Below are 20,522 nucleotides of genomic sequence, written 5' to 3'. Positions count from 1 at the left end.
ATGAAACATTTAAAAGCCTCTAACTGTCTTAGATGCCTTAAGACGGTTGTCAAAAGTGATGTAGGTATCTGGGAGCAAACATTATCTTGACTGAAATGTTAATTTAAACTTGTGGGTGTGTAAGTCATTTTTGAAAATAGGATTTTTGTTCCTGAATCTGGTTGGCACATATGAAAATTTTAGTCTTCAAGAACTTCTGTGTTACCCATATCTAGTAACAGGAATTATAGACCAGGTTATTAGCTGGTATTTGAAGCAGCAGATATGGTATCAAAGGACAATTCTTCTCCACAGTTTAGAACAACAAAAAAAAACATCCAGTTACTGTTCTAAAGACAACTGGACAAATTACTTCTAACTCAACTACATGTGGATGTCTTTTAGATGGATATCATAAGACAAACAAAACAAGTTAATCAGTGGTGGTAGTAGTTCCAAAGAAACACTCCATACGGAGTGTAGCCTCAATAGCCATAGCGAGATCCCAGGAGCACACAGGTCTAGAAGATAGCATTTACCTATCAAAGGGTTAATTAAAATAAAAGATTTAGGAAACTGATACTACTTCTCTTCTCCTTGGTGGATTTTCCATGGTATACCAGCATCACTGAGAGACCTAGGCATCTACAAAATGGGAGCTGTACACCAAGAATCTTTTTCTCCCAAAATCAGTTTCTTCTACATAAATTATTCTGACGTCTTAGGAGTTAAAGAGGGCTAAAAATGGCTAAAAGACAGCGGTTATAAAAGAAGATAGAGTGGTCATCACACCGATGTCTGTGATCCAGAAGAATAGTTTAAGTGTAGGACAACATCCACTTTCCTCTCCGGCCTCATAAGCGGTGGGTAGCTGATATCGATGTATCCCGCTGTGTCTGCCAGGCACATGAACTCTGCCGTTTCTGTCAGCTGGTTGGGGAAATTCTCTAGTACAGTATCTAAAAGGAAGTATTTGTTATGAGTGATTCACTAAAGAAGTAATGTATCTGTTGTTTGGCTAATAAGGGAGGAAAAAATGCCTCTTGTCTCCCCATTACTTTTGCTTTCCAGGACCCTGCTACCCTACGGAAGCTCAGCCTTGACACAGAAAAGAAAGACCTGTCCAGGGTAAAAAGACAGAGCTCCTTCACATCCCATGCTGCTCTTCTTCTGTCCCCAATGAGCAGTAGTTGCCATTCCCTGGAATCAAGTGACTTCTTGGAGCTGATTTGACTGGATGAAATTTAACTAGTTATCTTGAAATTTTTGTTTCCAGAGTGAAAAATAAAGCCTATTCATCCTCTGCCTTCTCTTCACTGATGCAAACACTGACCATCTAAGCAGAAAAAAAATTAATATTCAGGGATGTTTACCTTTCCACATACAGAAGCTTGTGCTCTGAAGGTATTCATTGTGCATCTGGAACCCCTTCAGGAAGTTGTAGAACTTTGAAACCATCACCCGCTCGGTCAGGACCTGCCGAATGATGCCCATGATGCCACATTCAGGAGTGACTAAGTAAGTCTCCAACTCATGACTCCTGGCTGGTAAGGAAGGCTCATCTCCTTCTGAAGGGTAGAGGAGATGAACATGTTTTTGTTTTGATACAGTTCTTTGCAATACTTAAAATACCAAAAGGCATCTAATATTACCTAGAGGAAAGAAAATCCTAATAAGACAGGGCAACATACAGTCAATGTCAAAGTAGGAACAAGAAGAAAATCAATCTTCAGTAAAACATATTCCATGAAAAACAAAGTCAGAGTGGTAACAAACTTCCTAAAGCTGGAAAAAGTGATCTACTGCTTGATAGAAGTCATAGGTGGATTCCCTGTGTGAAGGTCAGGGTATGCTGAGAATCTGGACCAGTTTCTTTCAAAATTAGTCCAAACCAGCTTTGCAAAAAAGGAGTGCTGTCAGGAGACTTAGACACACAGAAAAGAGCAGAGAAAAAGGTTTGTGCTAAATGGCACCTCATGAGATTGGGAAAGAGGGCCAATGACTTTCTATCACAAGCATTTATTGAGGTCAGGGTTCTACAACACTTCCATGGAGAAAGTGATGAAAAGCTCATAAACCAAACTCACTAACCATATCTGAACAAAGAAAGGACAGCCAACACTTCTAAAGAGAACACAGGTTTACAAGAAGATCAAAGAAAACTGAAATGGAGTTCCACATAATTGATATAACCATGTCTTCAACAACAACGTACAAAAAGTACCATCTGCCAAGGCAGACAGAACACAGCACTGAGATATTTGTTACAAAACTGAAAGGACCCTGGCAATGATCTGTTAAAGAACTTCAGTAGTTTGATATTTGGTGGCAAATCATCACTTGCATAAATTCAGTCCAAGGGAGACTAATGGAAATAATGTTGCTATGAATGAATTCAGAGATGAAACCTAATTAGATATTGCTGGCAACATGACACCTCAGGGGAAAAAAAAACCACAACAATGCAGCATTGGCCTCAGTTTTAAGATTTAAAAAGCCTTCACAAAGATTTCACACTATATGCATCTGAACGTAACATTCATTTAAAGATTTATAAGACAACAGGTAAAGTAGAAACAGAAACGTAACCAACCAACATCAACAGTCCTCTGTTGGGTACACCTCAGTGAGGGCCTTTCTGTAGGATCTGACGACTGCCAGGCATCCAAGAGGTTGTAGGAAAAAACATTGCTCCACAGGCCTGTGCAATGGTAAAGAACAGGGAAACTGCTTTGGAAACATTTTAATGGAAAATATCCCTTTAAAAAAATAACCTTTCAGCTTTGCACGGGGTATCCGAAAGCCTCAAGGTTTCCAAACTCTCAGCAAAAACTGTATGAAGTTCTTTTGTGGCAACTCACATTCTGCCCTCAAAGAGGAACCTAAACAGTTTTAAACATTGTGCTAGGCCTTCAGCCACTGTAATTCGTTGTCACATACAGCTATCACCAATACACTGCAAACCAACATTTTCTGTCCTATAAGCAACTGTCATCGGAGAGTAAAACCACACCACTTCCCATAAAATAAGGGTTTGGTCTGCAAAGTATGTCATATACAACTGTATACTTAGTTAAAGGTTTGGAGGCTGCTCCTGAACAGACAAGATTGAAGTGGTTAGAGCACAATTCCAGATAGTCTGCAGAACAGTTCTCTAAAACAAGACATCTTCACTGTCCCTTGTAAGATTTCTCTTGCCACAAGTTCTCCTGAGTGAGCCTCCTCTCCCTCTCCTTGTTATCTCATCCCCAGAGTCCTTCTTCCACTTTTGCCCTCCCACTTAAAAGAACATCTAAAAATGCCTCCCCGGTGCAGAAATCTCCAAAAGCCTCTTGGATCTTGAAAAGTATTTCTTCCTCCACAGCTCTGCTGCAGGCCATGAGAAGAACTCTGCCAGAGAAGGCACAGCTGAGCTTTGCCTTGAAAATCTCCACCAGTGAAAGCTTTGCAAAAGCCATACATTATAAAGGATGCAATAATTTGAATTGCACAATACAATAATTAGGTATTCCATAAATTAGCAACAGAAATACAATTCCCTTTTAAACCTGGCTTGTTTGTGGAGTGTGACAAGATGCCAAGGGTCTTCTGCTTCACAGGAAGTCCCTATGAGAACGGGACTCGCTTGAGAAATGTTAGGAATACATAATTAAGAAATCAGATAGGGGTTTTCTGGCTCTACACTTAGCTGGCAACCAGACTTCATTTGCAGATAGTTACCGGTCAGTTTCCGTCAACACAACCTCATCTCCCTCCAGCTTGAGAAGCTTCTGTCCAGGCCTGCTGTGAGAAGGCAACTCCTCTCATTTCTCCTGTCTTCACTTGGTGCCTTCTCACTCTGTAACTCTTCTGGCTCCACTAGCCCCGGGAGTTACACACTGCTCATGCATTTTAACATCTTCCAAACATTGTTGTCCCCCCAGAACTTGGTCATAATTACGTAGCAATGTTTCCCTAACCTCTTGCACTGAATTTTAATGGTGCTTATATTTGCTGAAGTAAGAACTATGAAAAGAGATGGTATCTTTTACTAGGCTGACAGAGTAGAAAATAGCAGACAAGTTTTCATGCAGCCCAACCTTTCTTCTGGAAACCTGACAGTCTCTTGTATCCCCATAAGCTCATCCAGTCTTTCCAGCTTTAGCCATTGCTCTTATAAAAGGCTTTACCTCTCCCTGCAAATGACACCTTGCTTTTATCCTTAAACTATCACGCTGTAACCAATAGTACATTTTAATCACAACCCAAGAGGGCATTACATGTTTTATCACTAGATGGCAACATCGCTTTACCTCTCCACTCTATCCTTTCTAAAGATACACCTATGGCTGTGGGGTCACCAGCCTAATTCAGGCGCTGAGGTTGAGAACACAGAGCTCAGCCAAGACTGGATGTGTTGGGTGCGCTTCCTACCTGGCCACCTCGGGTATGAACACACTACACCACTGGAATTGTGAAACTGCAACGGAGGCACAATGTTCTCAGAAGGCGGCTCTGCAGTCCCACCTAACTCTGTAATCTACCTCCTACCTCTGACGGTCAGCACAGAGTGCTTAATGGAAGAATACAAGAAAATGGAAAGTATGAAGGGATCTCTTCTCCAGTATACTCTCCAGCATCTCAAGGTTCTGGATTCGGCGCTTCTAGTGCTGGTGGCTGCATCTGAACTACTGTGTTTCAGAGCCATCAGTGGGACTACCTTCCATGAATTTGTCCTCCCCTTTTCAGACCTATTTATACTCTTGGATCCTGTGTTATCTTCTGAGTCTTTTCCCTGCACCATCTCTTTTCTTAACTCATGACATCACTAAAAGCTCTAAGCATAGCTATTAAAGCTCTGAGATTTAGTGTCTGTGTGGTTAAGCATAATCTTCTGTTCCTCATGCGCAGCTATTTTCTCATGATTGTACCCATATGACTCTGGATTCCTGCATCATACATCAAGGTGTGCAACTTTTCTGCCCACCAAATAAGGAATACCACATGGTGTTGCTGGTTGTATGGATTTTTCAGTTCATAAGTAAACCCTTTCTTACTGGTATCCTTGCTGTCCTGTTGTGTGTTGTGCTTATTTACATGTAACACATCTGTTGTTCGGGATTTAAGAGCAGATGGACTCTTCTGCAGACAACTTCACCCCAGAGAACCAGCATACAAAGGGGTATGGTAGAGCATTCTAGCATTACGCAAAATTAAAACAAGAATTGCATAAAAACTGTGAAGCTGTCTTTCATGCATTACTGGGAGCTACCCACTTTACTGAAATAAGGATAGCAAAACTCACTGATTTAATCATACTAGCAAAATTATAAAGGATTTAGAATACTATTAAACTTGCAAAAATATCAGTAACAGTTCAGAAAACTACTCAAAATTGCCATACTTTATAAAGAACTCAGTAACAACATTGCTTTTTGTTATAAAATCATGCCATTCACAGACAAATTTGGCTTTAAGAATCCATTTTCAAAATACAAATGTTTTCCACGTGGAACTCTGCTGCTGATCGGTTCAAAACACACCTAACCTCTTTAAGCAGCCCTGAAACTTCAGGCATGAGAGTTACCATTCAAGACAAAAGCAACAGTGAATAGTGTTATTTGAAATTTCCTGTAAGTATTTTTTAGCCCATCTCCAGTGTCTAAGGAATTCAGCCAGAGGTGAGAACAAACATGTACACTTTTCTTCAGTCCTGCATGTTGCAGGGCACTGGTTGCAATATGCAGGGTCTATATTATATTAAAGTACATTTTTATGCAATTCAAATTTTTGCAATGGAGCACATTACCTTTCATGAAACAGATGCGGGATTCGGGGAGCTTCTTCATCAGGCGACCCATGAAGAACTTGCTGCCAAAATCCTCTGCACGAATGAAGGCACCGTATTTTAAGAACCCAACCTCATAAGGGGTGAACTCCACCCATTCTGCAGAGGCACAAAATGAACTTTTAAATCTCAATCCTTTCCCTACCCCCCTGCAGGAAGGGCTCTTAAATGACAAGGAAGCAGCTGCAGGACAACGTCTATCAGCAGGGTGATCACAGAGCAGCCTTCCTCAGGGTCAGGAGTTATCATTCAGCTGGCTTCAGCCACTCAGTAACGTTTCCCTGAACTTGTTAATTCAGAACTTTCCAACAAGCATCTCCAGATAGGACATGAGTGAAGTTTATACCAAAAGGAGTCAGCCTAATTTTCCCCACATGTGGAGCTAAGGCTTGTGAGTACTGTGGCTGTCCTTAAGCACCTCCCCCAGATTTCTCCTGCCCCATAAAAAAGGGGTTCCTCCCAGAGCCTAGGCACAAAGTCTAGAAATGGAAGAGGAAGTTAAGGAGGAAAAGGAACTGTTTATGAATGCTATGCTTCAGCAGTGCAAGGGGTTGCAGGACATGCAGTAACTGATAATGGAGATCATTTGAACACCAACCGAGTCTAGATACAGCTCAGTTTTGCCATCACCTTTGAACTCTGAAAGGCTGTAGTCTTCTTTGATGTTGAGGATCATGTAGATAGGTAGGGGATTCTGACCCTGACTCAATGCCTGTCGCTCATCTGAGAGTCTGTGGTTGTTTTTCTGTGAATTGACCAGAAACAGAGAAAGAGCAAAACCAAGGGACCTTCTTGGCATGGTGTATGGGCATGCAAGATTACAGCAAAACAAATACCTGTTTTCATCTTCATTTTCTTATTCTCTCCACTCATGTTGTGTCCAGACATTTTTTTAACCAAGGAGCAGTCTAAACATTTACACATCCACATAAGCATAATTACAGGTGAGCTGTAGGACACTTTGTGGTACAATGGTTTCTTGTTCTTCCCAGTAAACGCATCCACTTTACAAGGATTATTTAATTTCTCACAGGGAGGAACAGAGCAAAAGAAACCAAGAGCAGGACTCTGCTGTTAGGTGCTCAGATACTCATACTGGTAGAAGGAGACAGGTTTCTGCTCTACAGAATACCCCTTGGGCTGCTAATTATGTGTTGAGAGATATGTGGGGACAAATCCCCTTTGTTAGTCAGCAGAAATCATTTGCTGGATAATGCTGGCATGCTCTCAGGCTAGCATCTGTCCCTGGAGCTTCATTTTCCATGCAACAGTATTCAATAGCTATTAGGGAAAACATAAACATGTTACCCCATCACTTAATGCTTTTTCCAGCAGAAGCCCCCAGAAATCAACGCTAGAGATCTGGTATCCCTCTCGCTTCCGCAGTTTTAGCTCCTTCTCATAGTACTTAAAGCTCTCCAGGGAAAAGCAGCTTAGCTTGCACTTGGTCATATGCCTGCGGACTTCACCAATCGGTCTGGACAGATCCTTGCGTGACCAGTCAGCACTCTGATACAAATGTGACAAGGTCCTGGGGAAAAGAAAGGAAGTATGTTGTCATATGCTTAAGGCGCTTTCACATTTTAGACTTGGATTTAAGGACCACATCAAATGAACTAGCTGGGGTTCATTAAAAACATCTTTTGGACTGAGTTTATTATTGAAGAGAAAAGATTTTTTTGATTTAGAGGACCCCCCAAATCACTAGTGAAACCTGAGTACTTGCAAAAAGCCCCTCCATGCTATGTAGGTTTATGCACAAGGCAGTGATTTGCACCAAGGTCACTCACTAGGAAAGATCCTAGAGATGAAACAAAGAGTCAAAGAAAACGTTCTTCCCTGTAAGCAGTGCCTAGGTCATATGCTGGCTCAGCCTATGTGTTCCTAATGCAGCGATAAAAAAGCTTGAGAGTGAAGTAGTACACCTTCCTTTACCAAAACAAAGAGAATAAATCTCTCACACAGCAGACTATAGAGGTGACAAATGATATCTTTGTTCAGGATCTCCTTACCATGTTGAACCAGATGATCCAGTGATGTATGAAATAGCATCTAAGAGATCCAGCTTCTGAAGACCCAACAGGTTGCCTAACAGAGATGTCAGTGCCCGGGTGCCACCTCCTGTTGTCATGACTGCTACAACTGGTATCTGTTTAAACACCAACACAGCAATGGAAAGCAACAACTTAGTTTACCAGCACATGTGATCAGAGCTGAATGAATTGCAGCATTTCTGTCCCACAAGAAATTTCAACATTTCACCATTTCCCCAAGCAGGGGAGAAAACGATGAAAACCTGGGATTTTGCACAGAAAATAATAATAAAAAAGAAAGATTTTATAATTAGCCAATTTTCACTTTTTTATCAAAATCAATTAATTTTGATTCTAAATTGTGACATGCTGGCTTACCAAAACAGCTCAAAACTTTTTGTTTCAAGGCATTTCAATATTAGAGTGCATTTTCCTTAGTGGAACATCATCTCATGAGAGCTCTACTTTGAGAACAAGCAGAGCTCATCCTCTCTTGTAAGTCAAGTATAATGACTAGATTACATTTCCTATAAAGTACCTAGAGTATATAATTGCAGTGATGAACCACAAAGCCTAATTGCATGGAAATCTAAACTGTGTTACAGGAAGACAAATTCCTCCAAGAAACCCACTGAGTGAAGAGGAGCCAAATGACATTTCCCATACACATTTCCAGGCAATTGCATCAAGGAAATACTCAGCAGTGACTTGATTCAAATCAAGCATTTCAGGTCAAAGCAAAGTATTCTGATTCGGGTTTACCTGACTGTGAGAAAACAGTCTCTTGTTGGAAAATCTGAAATTAGTAGTTAGAAGTACTTCCCCTAAAAAATTCTTATACTTAAGAAACTGCTTTCTTCCACTGAAACTAGTGTGTTAATGAGAAACAGTATACTGATGTGATAATTTTGTGAGCAGGGACATCATTTGTAGCATCCAAAGCCATTCTGTCATAATGTTTAATATGCCTTTGGTCCAGCTGTCCTGGACAAAGGCAAAAGCACAGGTGAAAAAAACCCTCTCAAAATGAAAACTTCTTCATTTCTGAAGTGCCTGATCACAGATCATGTTCTGTCCCTAAAGCACCAACCATCCCCATGCCAGCATGGACATGAATAAATACAAACCCTAACTCAGTCAAACAGATGAGAGAAAGATGTTAGATGTGTTTGTGCTGTTAGAGTGACAATACAGATGAGATGATGAGCACCAGAGAAGAGAGTCTGTGATAAAACACATTCTCATCAGTGTTATGTATCGCTTTAACTGTTAGGTTTTCCCCCTCCAAAATCTGGTAATATAAAATACCTTCTGGGGCCCTGGTGACTGAGCTAAGAGAGCAGGACTAGCCAGGTCTATAGTTCATGGATGAAAAAGAAATAAGGCAGGGAAAAAATGCTGATTTATGGCATTCTCTTTTCTGAGCAAACGTGTAGCAAGTGGGTTTGATACTATCCATGCTCTCACATTGTTTCATCTAAACATTTCTCAATACTTTACATGGGGCACTGGATACATCAGGGCTGGTTAAGGAACAATATGCGAACAGCTACAATCATAACACACTCCTGTTACACAGCACAGTCCAGTCTCTGTGGTGCTCCCCTTACCTCATGGTCTTGTAGGTCTTGCTCTAAATGAAGTGCTTTTTTCAGAGCAGCAGCCACAAACTTCCTCCGTTTCTGCAGGAAATTTTTCTCCTCCATACACAGATCAAAATCCAAGCGAACATCTAAGTTTCTTGACCTCAAACAAAGTCCAGGGTTAAACAGAATGTGCATGATCACTTACAATTAATGTCTGGGCCCATGCTTACAAGTCACAAACTCTACTATTAGGCTTAGAAAACTGCTATTGCGGCCCCACAAAAGCACATCACAGATGGTATAGACAAGGTAGAGAAAAGGCTGAGAAAGTTAAAAAGTTGTAAAATCTTACAGAAAAAAAACAGAAATATTTTTTATTGCTACACTGATTTTCAAGAAGTGTCTAACATAAATACTGCAATCCATATGCAGATACTATAAACAGTGGAATATTTAGGGTTTGTTGCCTGAAGACCTCTAGATTTTATAAATACAAATACTCTGGATTCTTTACAAGGAAGGAAAGTGAGGTATAAATACATATTTTTCTAAACTTGTAGCTCCATGGATTTTGCAGCCAGAAAAGATTATTCTCCCCATACAAACTGAACTCCTGCATAGTAGCATAACAGGAAATTTCACCCAGCACAGTTGACAATGTTCAACATCTGGACATGGGTAACTAACATGGGGTAAACAGGGGTAAATATAATCACTGACTAAATACTTTCTCCCTTAGTTACAGAAAAAGCTAAGAAGGCAAAAAAGCTGGCCAGCATCTTTTTTTCACAACCACAAAACGTAAAGGCAGAATTTCTTACCAGTCATTTGACTTCACATGTAAATTGATTGTTTCATCCTAGAAAAAAGCCACAATATAAGCACTGGCCCTTCCCTTCCCTTTCCCCTTTCCTTTCCCTTACCCTTTCCCTTCCCTTTTGTTTCCTTTCTTTACATTGTTTTATACTAAAGATACAAAGAGCAGCATACAGTAATAACCAGCACCAGCTCTGCCAGTGTGCCGCATCTTGCCTCATTGTTTGCATTTGCTCTGACCTGCATGAGTCCCCCAGTCCATTACAGAAATCCGTCTGTCAAATGTTTCGCTGTGGTTTTTAGTTCTGCTTGGTTCATATGAAAATGCACAGGTCCGTAACTATCTCTATTAGGAATGTAAGGGCCCTATAAGTTATATATCTAAACCCCTACTTCACACTGATCTAATTAACTCATGCCCATTGATCTTTGGTCCATAGCTTCACATTTATTCTAAAAAGTTGGTACCAATCACCTTTGCTACTGCTACTTTCTCCTTGAAGGGAAGTGAATCCAGAGGAATAGTGAGGGATGCATGGCAGTCTTTTTTCTCTTCACCTGAGATACACTGAAAAATAAATTATAATGTAGAAAAATATTTAATGTATATACCACAAAAAAGCACTGTCACCAACTTATTTTTTCAAATGGGGTCACTGTCCAGCAGTTTCCAAGTTGGCATCTAATATTCTGATGTCTTAGGGGGTACAGTGCTCTTCCAGAGCAGAAGATCATGAAAGATGGCTTTTAAATAAAAAGACAAATTCTTTCCATTTGCCTCAGTCAGGTATGGAAAACCATGAGTTTACTGGGCTTACTCAAGCTAACGATCACATACCGAGCAGAAATGAGGCTTCTCTGCTAGAGCCATGCGCAGCTCTGACAGGCTGTACTTGAGGTAATGGAAGTCCAGGGGCTTTGCAGCTTGCCAGGAAGAGCCCAGCGACAGGGTCTGGCTCTCTTCATAGGATCCCTTCACTGAAAATAAGAAGTCTTTTTCTAAAAGAAAAAGATGAAAACCATACAGAGAAGTTAGTAACTATGATTTCAGAAATAGAACACTAAATGGTCATTCAGAAGTTGTCATTTTTATATGCAAAAAATTCAACAATGCTTAAAAGCTCCCAGGATCTATTTATGCAACCATGGAACATTACAGGAAGAAGAAGAAAAAAAAAGAAAAGAAAACAAAACAAAACAAAGAGCTTATAAACTAGCAGTAGCTGTTTTAAAAACTCAGACATACAGGCAAATTGGGCAAAATGTAAATTATTGAGATAGAAATATATACTTCTATTTTACAGCACTAATAAGATTCATTATCACTCTAATCATTCACTTTAATTTCAAAATCCAGTTTTTAGAGTTAGTTAGCATAGACACACTATAATTGTTGGATCTATGATCCTGTATATACTCCTAACCATCCAGTTCCTGTGCTCTAATTGTAACAACAAGGTAGGAAAATGATCAGATAAGAAAATGACAAAAAAAAAAAGATAAATTTTCAGTTTACCATAGCATAAGATTTTTTTGTTTCTAGTTTAAAGTCTAACCTGAAAGTTCTTTCTTCGTCCATCTATTGTCCATCAGGACTTCCAAGCAGGAAATTTCACGAGACTGTAGTAGGGATGAACAATGAGAGAATTAAGTATACAAAACATGCCATATCTGAGTCACCTCACTGCTACCTGTCTCTGGTCACCTGGGTCCCTGGGGTCTGGAAAACTGTCCACCCTGTGTTTGTTAGGCTGATAAGAGAAAGACCTTGGCACACTGAAGATATGCCAGGTTTCAACTGAAAGAAAAATGGCTGTGGTGCTGTGGTCCATCCACGGGGCTGGGGCTGGGAAGGGAAATAACAGGGGAGGGAATGGGAGTGTGCTGAGGCCTCCCAAGGGCAGACTGATGGGTCAGCCAAATCACAGGGCTGTCCTTGCAGCCCTGCTTTAGTGAAGTTGGACAGCCAAGTGCTTCCTCCTCTAAATAGTGAGTTAGGGGCTGTCGAGAAAGCAACTTCCATATCATCCTATGGAGGTGGGGAAAACAGGATGGCCATGAGGGGTTCCCAAGAGAAATCCCCAGAGGCAGTAAGTCAATGAAAGAGCACTTCAGGCTTTGTCAAGAGGCTTGCTATCAGCTGGTGGTGGTGAACAGGGCTCTGGGTATCCCCAATGGCTGCGTTCCTCTTTCCTAACACAACCTTGCACAGGGAGCAGCACAACAGGATGGCTGCCAGTGTCCCACCCCCCACCTCCCTCCCCTTCAGCCGTGCCTGCAGTGAGCTGGCAGGGGCACCTGCCAGATTCACCACTCCCATCACTAGGTTGAAAACAAACACAGAAGAAAAATAGTTTAAAATTACCACTAATACACCATTAGTGACAAGCTTTTCAGGAGGGACTGGACTGAAAGAGAGGAAAAAAAACTGCAATCAGAACTAATATGACCTAAATATGTCCTTAAATGAACACCAAGGAATAACACTTTCCTTAAAGGTTGCCTCGTCCAGCATAGTCTCAAATATGTCACTGATTTCTAATTTTGGGAGACATCTGAAATGTGTCTTCCTTATTTTTTAATGATAATGGTAAACAATAGTAGTAATAAGCACAGTGGCTGCAGTTCTTATTATCCTTCTCCCTCTTCCAGCAAATAATGGGATACAGTAGTATCCAGGATGATTCTTGGTAAGATAAGGAACACAGTGTTTTAGCCAATATGCAGCTGACTAGATAAACACCAGCTGTTGCTGTGATGCTGAGCATTTTAAACTACATTATCCTAAATGCTACCATGTGTTTGACTGCCTGCTTTGGCAAAGGACAGTTGTTTGGTCTTGTATGGGTTTTACTCACATGCTCTCCGATGCAAACTCAACCTCCAGCATCTCTTGTGTCTGTAAAAGATTAATTCATTATAAGCATTTGAATTAATTTTCTTTCTCACTAGCTATGGTTGTCAATGATTACTCTGGCTCCTGAAACAGCTCTTAAAATCAAATCTCCTTCCTGCTCTAGAGTACTCTCAGATGAGTGAAAGCAATCGAGTTAGAGTGATTTTGGAAAGTATCTTCCCTCCTTCATTAACCATCAGTCCCCAGGGTGACTGTATTTGTCCATTCAGTAGTGAGGCAGAGTAAAATGGTCACATAGGCAATCCCCACTCCTAAGCCTGCAATAACTGTTGGCTTAAAACTATCTAAAGCCTTGTTTTTTCTGGGTAACGTTATCAGGAGACTGAAACTGTTGGATAGCAGACAGCATTCTCAGTTCTGATCGAAAGGACTCCTGTAACGTGGACAATACATTGACCAGTCACCAAACAAGTTAATATAGACTGCCTGCCGATATCACCGTAGAGCTGAATACCAATACATAGCCTATAAGAAAAGTCGGTGAAACAGCAAATCTATAAAAGTATCTAAATGGGACATCCAGATCCCATGTTGAAGTCATCATGTATGCATTCAGGCACACTGAAGTAATGAGATAGTTACAGTAATTGACCATCAATGGGTTTTAGCACCTCAGCTTGGATCTTTTTGTTATATTCAGGTATACACAGAAGAATTACAGGGCAAGGTATCAGTTTTTAAGTGAATACTCCAACATCTGTGCCAGAATATGCCCAAACTCATAAGTGCTGGTCCCACAAAAAGAAATTCTAACAGAGAAACTGTGTGCAATGGTGATTAAGTCTTTTATCTCCAAAAACCCCTATTTGAGCAACAGAATCAAGAAAGAGGGGGAAAAAGGAAACTCTGGTGTCTGAGGTTTGAGGAGCTAATAAAAACCTTCGGGATTATGTCCAAGGTAGGGAGGTAAACCTTGTCCACTTTGCTGAGCAAGGTTTGGAAGGTATTTTACAGGATACATGAAGCGCAAACCAATAGGAAACAAACTCTCCTGCCTACAATTGCTTTACAAAAAGTTATTTAGGAGGCAATATCAAAAATGTATTTCCTTCCTGTGGCCAAGACAGTTTTATTCCTCACCTTTGGATTTAGCTGAAAAGTCAAGTGAACAATTTCTCCAAGCTGAATTTTAGCAACATCAAAGAGGACTGTGAAGAGGAGGTCATCTTTAGTGGCTGCATTTTCATCGTAGACTTTCAGCTCAAGAATATTCTGTGAACAGAGGTACAGGATTAGAAACATCTCTATTTTAAGACCTTATGGAGGTACAAGATGATGTGCTCAGCATGTTAAGGAAGACAGAGAAAGGATGGGGAGAAGTGAGAGAGCATGCACAACCTTTTCATCAACACAGAGCTGAAGAAAGATATTCTGAACCTAACATAGTTGGGTTTGTTGCCAATTTCCCCTGCAGAGTAATTTAAATGACAAAGGCTAGTAGAATCATCAAATATGTAGCTCCCATATTGAAAAACATGTTTGACCTCTGATTTGGTTTGAGGTCACCACTTTTCCCTGAATTGTAGGAATCCATCTAGTAGTCAGGACTTCATTGCTATTGGTGAAAAAAAAAAAATCCTTGGATATAAGCAGTGATTAAAATACGTTAAGGAAGCACCATATAACTACTGCATGGCTGCATAATTATATCCTGTAAATTATTAAACAGATCACATGGAGGTAATTACCACAGAAACTACAGAAACTGGTATGTTTTTGTTAAATTGGTGACAAGATGCACAGAAAGCAGCAGAAAAAAAGCCTATTTCCATCAGATTATATCGTACACCTCTCAATCTCCTCTTTCTTCCTTCCACTGCACAAATCTCCTCCTCTCCCTCCTCTGTCACCTGCCTGTTTGGATGGACAGGAGGGGTAACAGCCCCTGCTGTGCCTGGTTGGTAGCTGCACATGGGCTGGCTCAGAGGTGCCTCCCAGAGTGCTGAGCAAATTAACTTTAATGGCTGTTTTCTCAGTGGGGAAACAATTCAGGCCTCTCTCCAGATATTCAGATGCTCATTTTCATGTCAATTACAGGGACCTCTTATCTCAGAGATTCCTACTTATCTATCAGATTTAAATGACACTTGCTAAGAGGTTTGATCGTTATTAAAGACACACAAACACATGCACAAAAAACAGTGAGCATGTGAGCTTTGTTGCCTTAAAAGTTCTTAATGAATCACAGGAAGGTCCATAACTAAATTTGGTAAGTGATTGAATATACAAATATACTGAAAGGAAGATAATCCAGAACCCAAGTATTCAATTTTGACATCTATCATTTCTGTAAGAAACCAGCAAGAGAGAGATGGCAAGCTGTAGTGAACTCAAGTTTGCAGTTTGCTGCCAGAAGACAGAAAGGCTGCTGCCCTTTAAGGTCATATATGTAAATGCATTGCACTGTGCTTCAGACAGAAAAACAATTCTGTTTCGGGCTGACGGGGTCACCGGTGGGTTCCTGCCCACCACACTTGCTAAGAGAAACATACCAACAAGAGGCAGAGAGAAGCAGCCACAGCAACTTGGCTTACAGGCCAGCCATAAAGAGCCTGTAAAGGATTATGGGAGGCGATGGAGGGGATATGCGATGGAGGGGATATGCTTAAAAGCAATTATTTGCCGTTTGTAGAAGGCAGGCTTCCACTGAAGAGCAGGTCAGATTTCCTAGCTGTGATTCTGCAACAGACTGCCCTTATTTGGCTAAAATGGCTGACTTATTTTCTTAGTGGCCGACTCATTTGAAGTCCCTCAGTTACTCCCAGCTAGCCAGGAGGGGCATGCACAGGGTGCTGGCTGGCTAAGGGAGATCTCCAGCTGCACCGCTGGGATGCTGTGTGGGAAGCGGCAGAGGCTTTCTGGGAAGTTCATTGTTTCTATCCGCTCCTGACAGAGGATATGAGGGCAGCATCGCTGGGAGCCAGGCACCAAGCAGAGCCAGCCCTTGGGGGGGGGCTGCGTGCCACCAGCTCCGGGCAGGGTGGCCACCCTGGAGCTGGGGAAGCGCTGCCCACAGCACCAGCCCAGGAAGCCCTTCCTCGCCCACTATGCTTCATCAGATGTTCATCGAAACAGATGCCTTTCAGTAAACACTCCCCTTCCTGATGGGAACCAGCCCAACACACCCAAACAAGTTTTTTTCTTCCACAGTGAGAGTGTATTATAGGATTTTACTGAGCTCTGGCTCCCATGATTTAGGAAGATGAATACCTCAACGATACACAAGACAGGCGAGGAGAAAATAACCAGACCAGCAGACTCTGGCTCTGCTCAGAGAGTAATGAGAAGAGCAATTGCAGTGTATGCAGAGAAACCTGTGAGAGCCTTAACCTAGTCTGTTGAGCCCAGAGAGCTGCAAGGCAGCAGTGACAGACATGCCAGAGCGCTTTGGTTGTCCCAAACCCCCAGGACACATTCTGTGCAGCCCACACTGAAGCCACAGCGACCACTGCCACACTGCTCTTGTCACATGCTGAAAATTATTGGGGCTAATGCCACATCTCTTGTCTCCTGCTGCAAACTTACTGCAAAGTAAATGTAAGGTCTTCCCAAATACTACTCCATGAAGGACTAGATCAAGCAGCTTCCTGTGGCCAAGACATTTTTTTCAGCTGTTACATGTGGTATGGCAGTTTTGAAAGACCTGTCAGCCATGAACCATTGCAAGGAGCAGGTGCTCTGGTGCAAGAGTTGCAGATCAGTGGGTGTTCCCATGCTGCAATGTTTGCCCCTTGCCTTTCGCCTCCCTGATAAACCTGCAGGGCTCAGTGAAATTGTGCCTCACCAGTGTTTTGAAAGAAGCCGGAATTTTTTTAGTTCTGCAGGGAAAGGACTGGATGTAGGCCACAGATGGACAGGCATGTTAAAGCTGAAAACCATACCAAACAGGACCCAGTACCACCTAACTCTGCGGAAGGAAGCCTGAGAACTTGTATTACAGGCAACTTTTGCAGACAAAGGCAAGAGGGATTGTTCACTGGAGACCCTGTGGTGTAGCAACACTCTGAACTATTCTGAATGCTCCTTTGGAGGAGTTTATTGATGCTTAAGAGAGCCGGGGGACTGGCCGGCTGATCTGGCACTTGGCAGAAATGTTCTTGTCCCACTCTGCCATCAGCACTAGGAAATGAAGGGTGCAAGTTGTAAAGCAGAGTTTGATTGCCCCAGGTGTGAAGTAACCTTGGCTTACTTGGCCTATCACAGATCTTTGTAGACTCCTAGACTCTGATGTTGATGCTGCCTTTTGGAGGGAGTGTATAGTGGGACTTGCAAATCTTCTTAAGCTCTAACATTTATCATCATGGCAAAAGCTCAGCTGGTATTCTTTGGCAAACTTTAACTGTTGTTTTGTGAATTTTTTTATTGCAGGTTATTCCAAAGGAATACTTAAAAAGTACAGCATGGTAATGCTTCCACCACTTAGCTCATACATGTCTTTTATGCTGTTCAATTTACACTGAAATTTTCACGTTTACTCTTGAAAAGCAGTGATTTTAAAAAAAAAAAAAAGATGAAAAAGTGAAAAGTGATAGAACATCATATGAATAGTTGTGAAATATCTTGGCTATCTTTTATATATCAGAAAATAAAATTTAATTTTGCTGCTGCATGCTACACCACACATCCCCTTACCCATATCCTTGTAGTCCCTCACACATAGATCCCCGCCCCAAAAGAAAAACAAATGCACTCTGCATCTTACTTTTACTTGGCTCTGGATCCTGAAGCAAAATGTTTCATTCCACACTGGGTCTTTGCAGTTCTTGACGGTTTTGGTCCGGACAGTCTCAGGGGAAGCAGTGGGCAAAGACAGGCTTACATAGCAATCCGTTTGACTAACTGTATTTGAAAAGGTATATTGTAACTAACAAATTAATATAAATATCTTGGAGCATAGCCTTATAGCACTGTATAGACCACAAGCTGCAAAAAGGAGATATTGTTCTATTGCTTTTCTTACTCAATAGCACTCGCTACTATTTGTTCCCTCCTGCAGGTGGGAGCTCTGGTCATTAATGGAAAACCAAAAAAGCTACGGCAATAAAGACAACTGGTAAGAAAAAAATATGCAGAACTAGTTTTACTTAACAAAACCCATTATTGGTATGTCCCCTGTTGCAAATCAACAGATTTCTGAGACGGAGAAGAAAAAGGTTTACATTTTAAGAGAACTTTTAAAGGGTAAAATACTTATTTAACTCTTTGAGCATTTAGACAAGGGTCTAACTTTGTCCTTAGCTCTTGAGAGGGGAACAGAAGAGCTAAAGATGGTCTGGGTACAAAGGATCTTCCCCCTCTGGTCTGCTGCCCTCATACAGCTGTAGCCCAGTCCATGTAATGAGCCAAGTGTCTCACCCAACATGCAATCACATCTCTTCACTGTCAACAAATATGCAAAAATAGCAACGCACTTTCACCTTACTGATTTAAACACTGAGCCTTGATAGTGAAGAAACTTCTAATTTCTGAGAAAGCTGTTAATGTAACACAAGGTTGCACAGTTAGCTACAAGTATGGCATTAAATCTTCATAATACATGGGGGCTGCTTTGGGTTGGGCTCCCAGGAACTGCCCCCAGCTGGGACAAACCGCCTCCCGGCCGGGAGGTACCACACATATGCTGGGCATTGCCACAGGGTGTTGACAAGTTGTCTCTTGGGGATTGCCAGAGTTTTTGGGTGAGAGGCAAGTTGGGTACTCATATGTCTGTGCAACTAACTTTCCTTTTGTGTGCTAACCTGATGGATGTAGAGTATTTGGTGGTTAGGACTCTCTCTGATACTGCTAAGAAGATGCTGGTTTTCTTAGCAGGGAGCAGTGCTGGGCATCTGCTCCTAAGTGCATAGAAGAGTTGATGTCTCATGAACTTGTGGTAATAAGCTGAGACCCTGAAAATACAGTGAAGAGTGGTGGGACTCGCCCTCTCTACACTGTCGTTCACCCTTTCCAGCCCTCCCATTTGGAGCAAATCTGCTGTCCTTCAGTCCTGTACACTGTTTGCACTTATTTTTAGACAATGGACATTTCTTTTATCTGTTGGGCAACTACAGGGGTCTCTAATGTCTCCAGCTCTAAGAACTTCTTTTGTAATCACAGTAACAGGTCAGACTTGGGTGTAATAACAGGCAGTTTGGTACTGTGGGATACAGGCCGAGAGGCAGCATGATCAAGTGGGTAACCTGCTGGAAAAGGTCTCATGACATGTTGGCTCCAGTCCCAGCTCTCCTCCAGGCTGCTAAGTCACTCTGGGCAATTGCTTCCATTTACATTTATCTTGCTTCTCTATCTGCATTTCCCCATCAATAAAACAGTGATAACGATCCTTTCCTCTTTTATAACCTGCTTTGACATCCCATGATTAAAAGCATTATACAAAAAATAACTACTGTTAATAATATTTCCACATGACCCACAAGAAGAGAGTGCTTTATCACTAATTATGTTACTCTTTCTCTACCAGTCTCTTGGTTCTCATACCACACTTTCTTTAAACTTGTGGTGTAACCCATGTGGCAATGAATAGGTGTTGCTTAAAGAAATTTGTGCAATCAGCTTATGTATGATTTATGATTTATCTTTCAAGTCTTCGGAAACTGTCTGAACATGAAACATCTCCCAGTTTTTCAGCATGCATTTGATAGTTTCCCCCCTACTGTCCCTAGCAGGGAAGAAATTATTTTAACATCGCAAATGCAGAAATCTATAATTCTTGTAAGTAATATTAGGGTATTTTTAGACTTATTACTGCAATTTTAAAATGCAGAATATGTGCAATGTACCTGTAGATAACAATTTATTGGTAAAGGAGGTGATAAAATGGTTTCTTTAGCTCTCTCCCACACAATATTTTCTACAATTCTTCCATTGATTTTTAACAGTTGAAAAAGACAATATTAACTTTGCATAGTCACTTCTTCAGATGGTGTCAGAGAAACAGGTAAGAGTGAGAATATATGTTTCTTCAGCAACTCTATCTGTCAGTTATGGACTACTGATATATGTGTGTTTTAGAGAATTTGTTCATTTATGGTCTGGGATATCTCTTTGTTGTACATACTAGCTATGAATCCTGATTTAGAAGGCAGGCATTCTATATTTTCAGAGTATCAAAGAAGCTCTAAACTTGTGACTTATAATCTTGTATCTAGATAGAGCTGTGGTGGGACCTCTGTTCAGTCTTTCATTCTCTGAACACAATAGACCTATAGCCAACTTGAGAAGTTAGTCCAGTCTTTAGCAAGGCTGTTCACCCTTAACAAGAGCAAAAACAAAGTCCCACAACCTGATGATCCCCATGTAACATCAGCTCAGTTAGCAACCAGCGAGGCCTCAGCCTCAACATAGCCCAAGACAAGAATGCAGAT

General features: G+C 41.3%; 1 protein-coding gene across 1 annotated transcript in view; it reads right to left on the bottom strand.

The window, feature by feature from the left end:
* The window catches only part of LOC115336931 (cytosolic phospholipase A2 epsilon-like), a 35,391-nt gene that overhangs the window by 1,310 nt on the left and 13,559 nt on the right, over positions 1–20,522 (bottom strand). The window contains exons 3-18 of the mRNA XM_030004744.1: positions 17,861–17,997; positions 14,239–14,370; positions 13,100–13,140; positions 12,607–12,649; positions 11,798–11,861; positions 11,080–11,240; positions 10,717–10,809; positions 10,247–10,284; positions 9,450–9,585; positions 7,819–7,955; positions 7,115–7,337; positions 6,437–6,551; positions 5,768–5,905; positions 2,573–2,680; positions 1,353–1,547; positions 772–938 (exon numbers count right to left, since the gene is read on the bottom strand). Coding sequence (XP_029860604.1) covers positions 772–938; positions 1,353–1,547; positions 2,573–2,680; positions 5,768–5,905; positions 6,437–6,551; positions 7,115–7,337; positions 7,819–7,955; positions 9,450–9,585; positions 10,247–10,284; positions 10,717–10,809; positions 11,080–11,240; positions 11,798–11,861; positions 12,607–12,649; positions 13,100–13,140; positions 14,239–14,370; positions 17,861–17,997 — 1,928 coding nt within the window. The remainder of the gene's footprint in view (positions 1–771; positions 939–1,352; positions 1,548–2,572; positions 2,681–5,767; positions 5,906–6,436; positions 6,552–7,114; positions 7,338–7,818; positions 7,956–9,449; positions 9,586–10,246; positions 10,285–10,716; positions 10,810–11,079; positions 11,241–11,797; positions 11,862–12,606; positions 12,650–13,099; positions 13,141–14,238; positions 14,371–17,860; positions 17,998–20,522) is intronic.

This window comes from Aquila chrysaetos, chromosome 2 (genome assembly GCF_900496995.4).
Source record: "Aquila chrysaetos chrysaetos chromosome 2, bAquChr1.4, whole genome shotgun sequence".
Lineage (NCBI taxonomy): Eukaryota > Metazoa > Chordata > Aves > Accipitriformes > Accipitridae > Aquila > Aquila chrysaetos.
The sequence above is the reverse complement of the archived record's forward strand: the minus strand, read 5'-3'. Positions and strand labels throughout refer to the sequence as shown.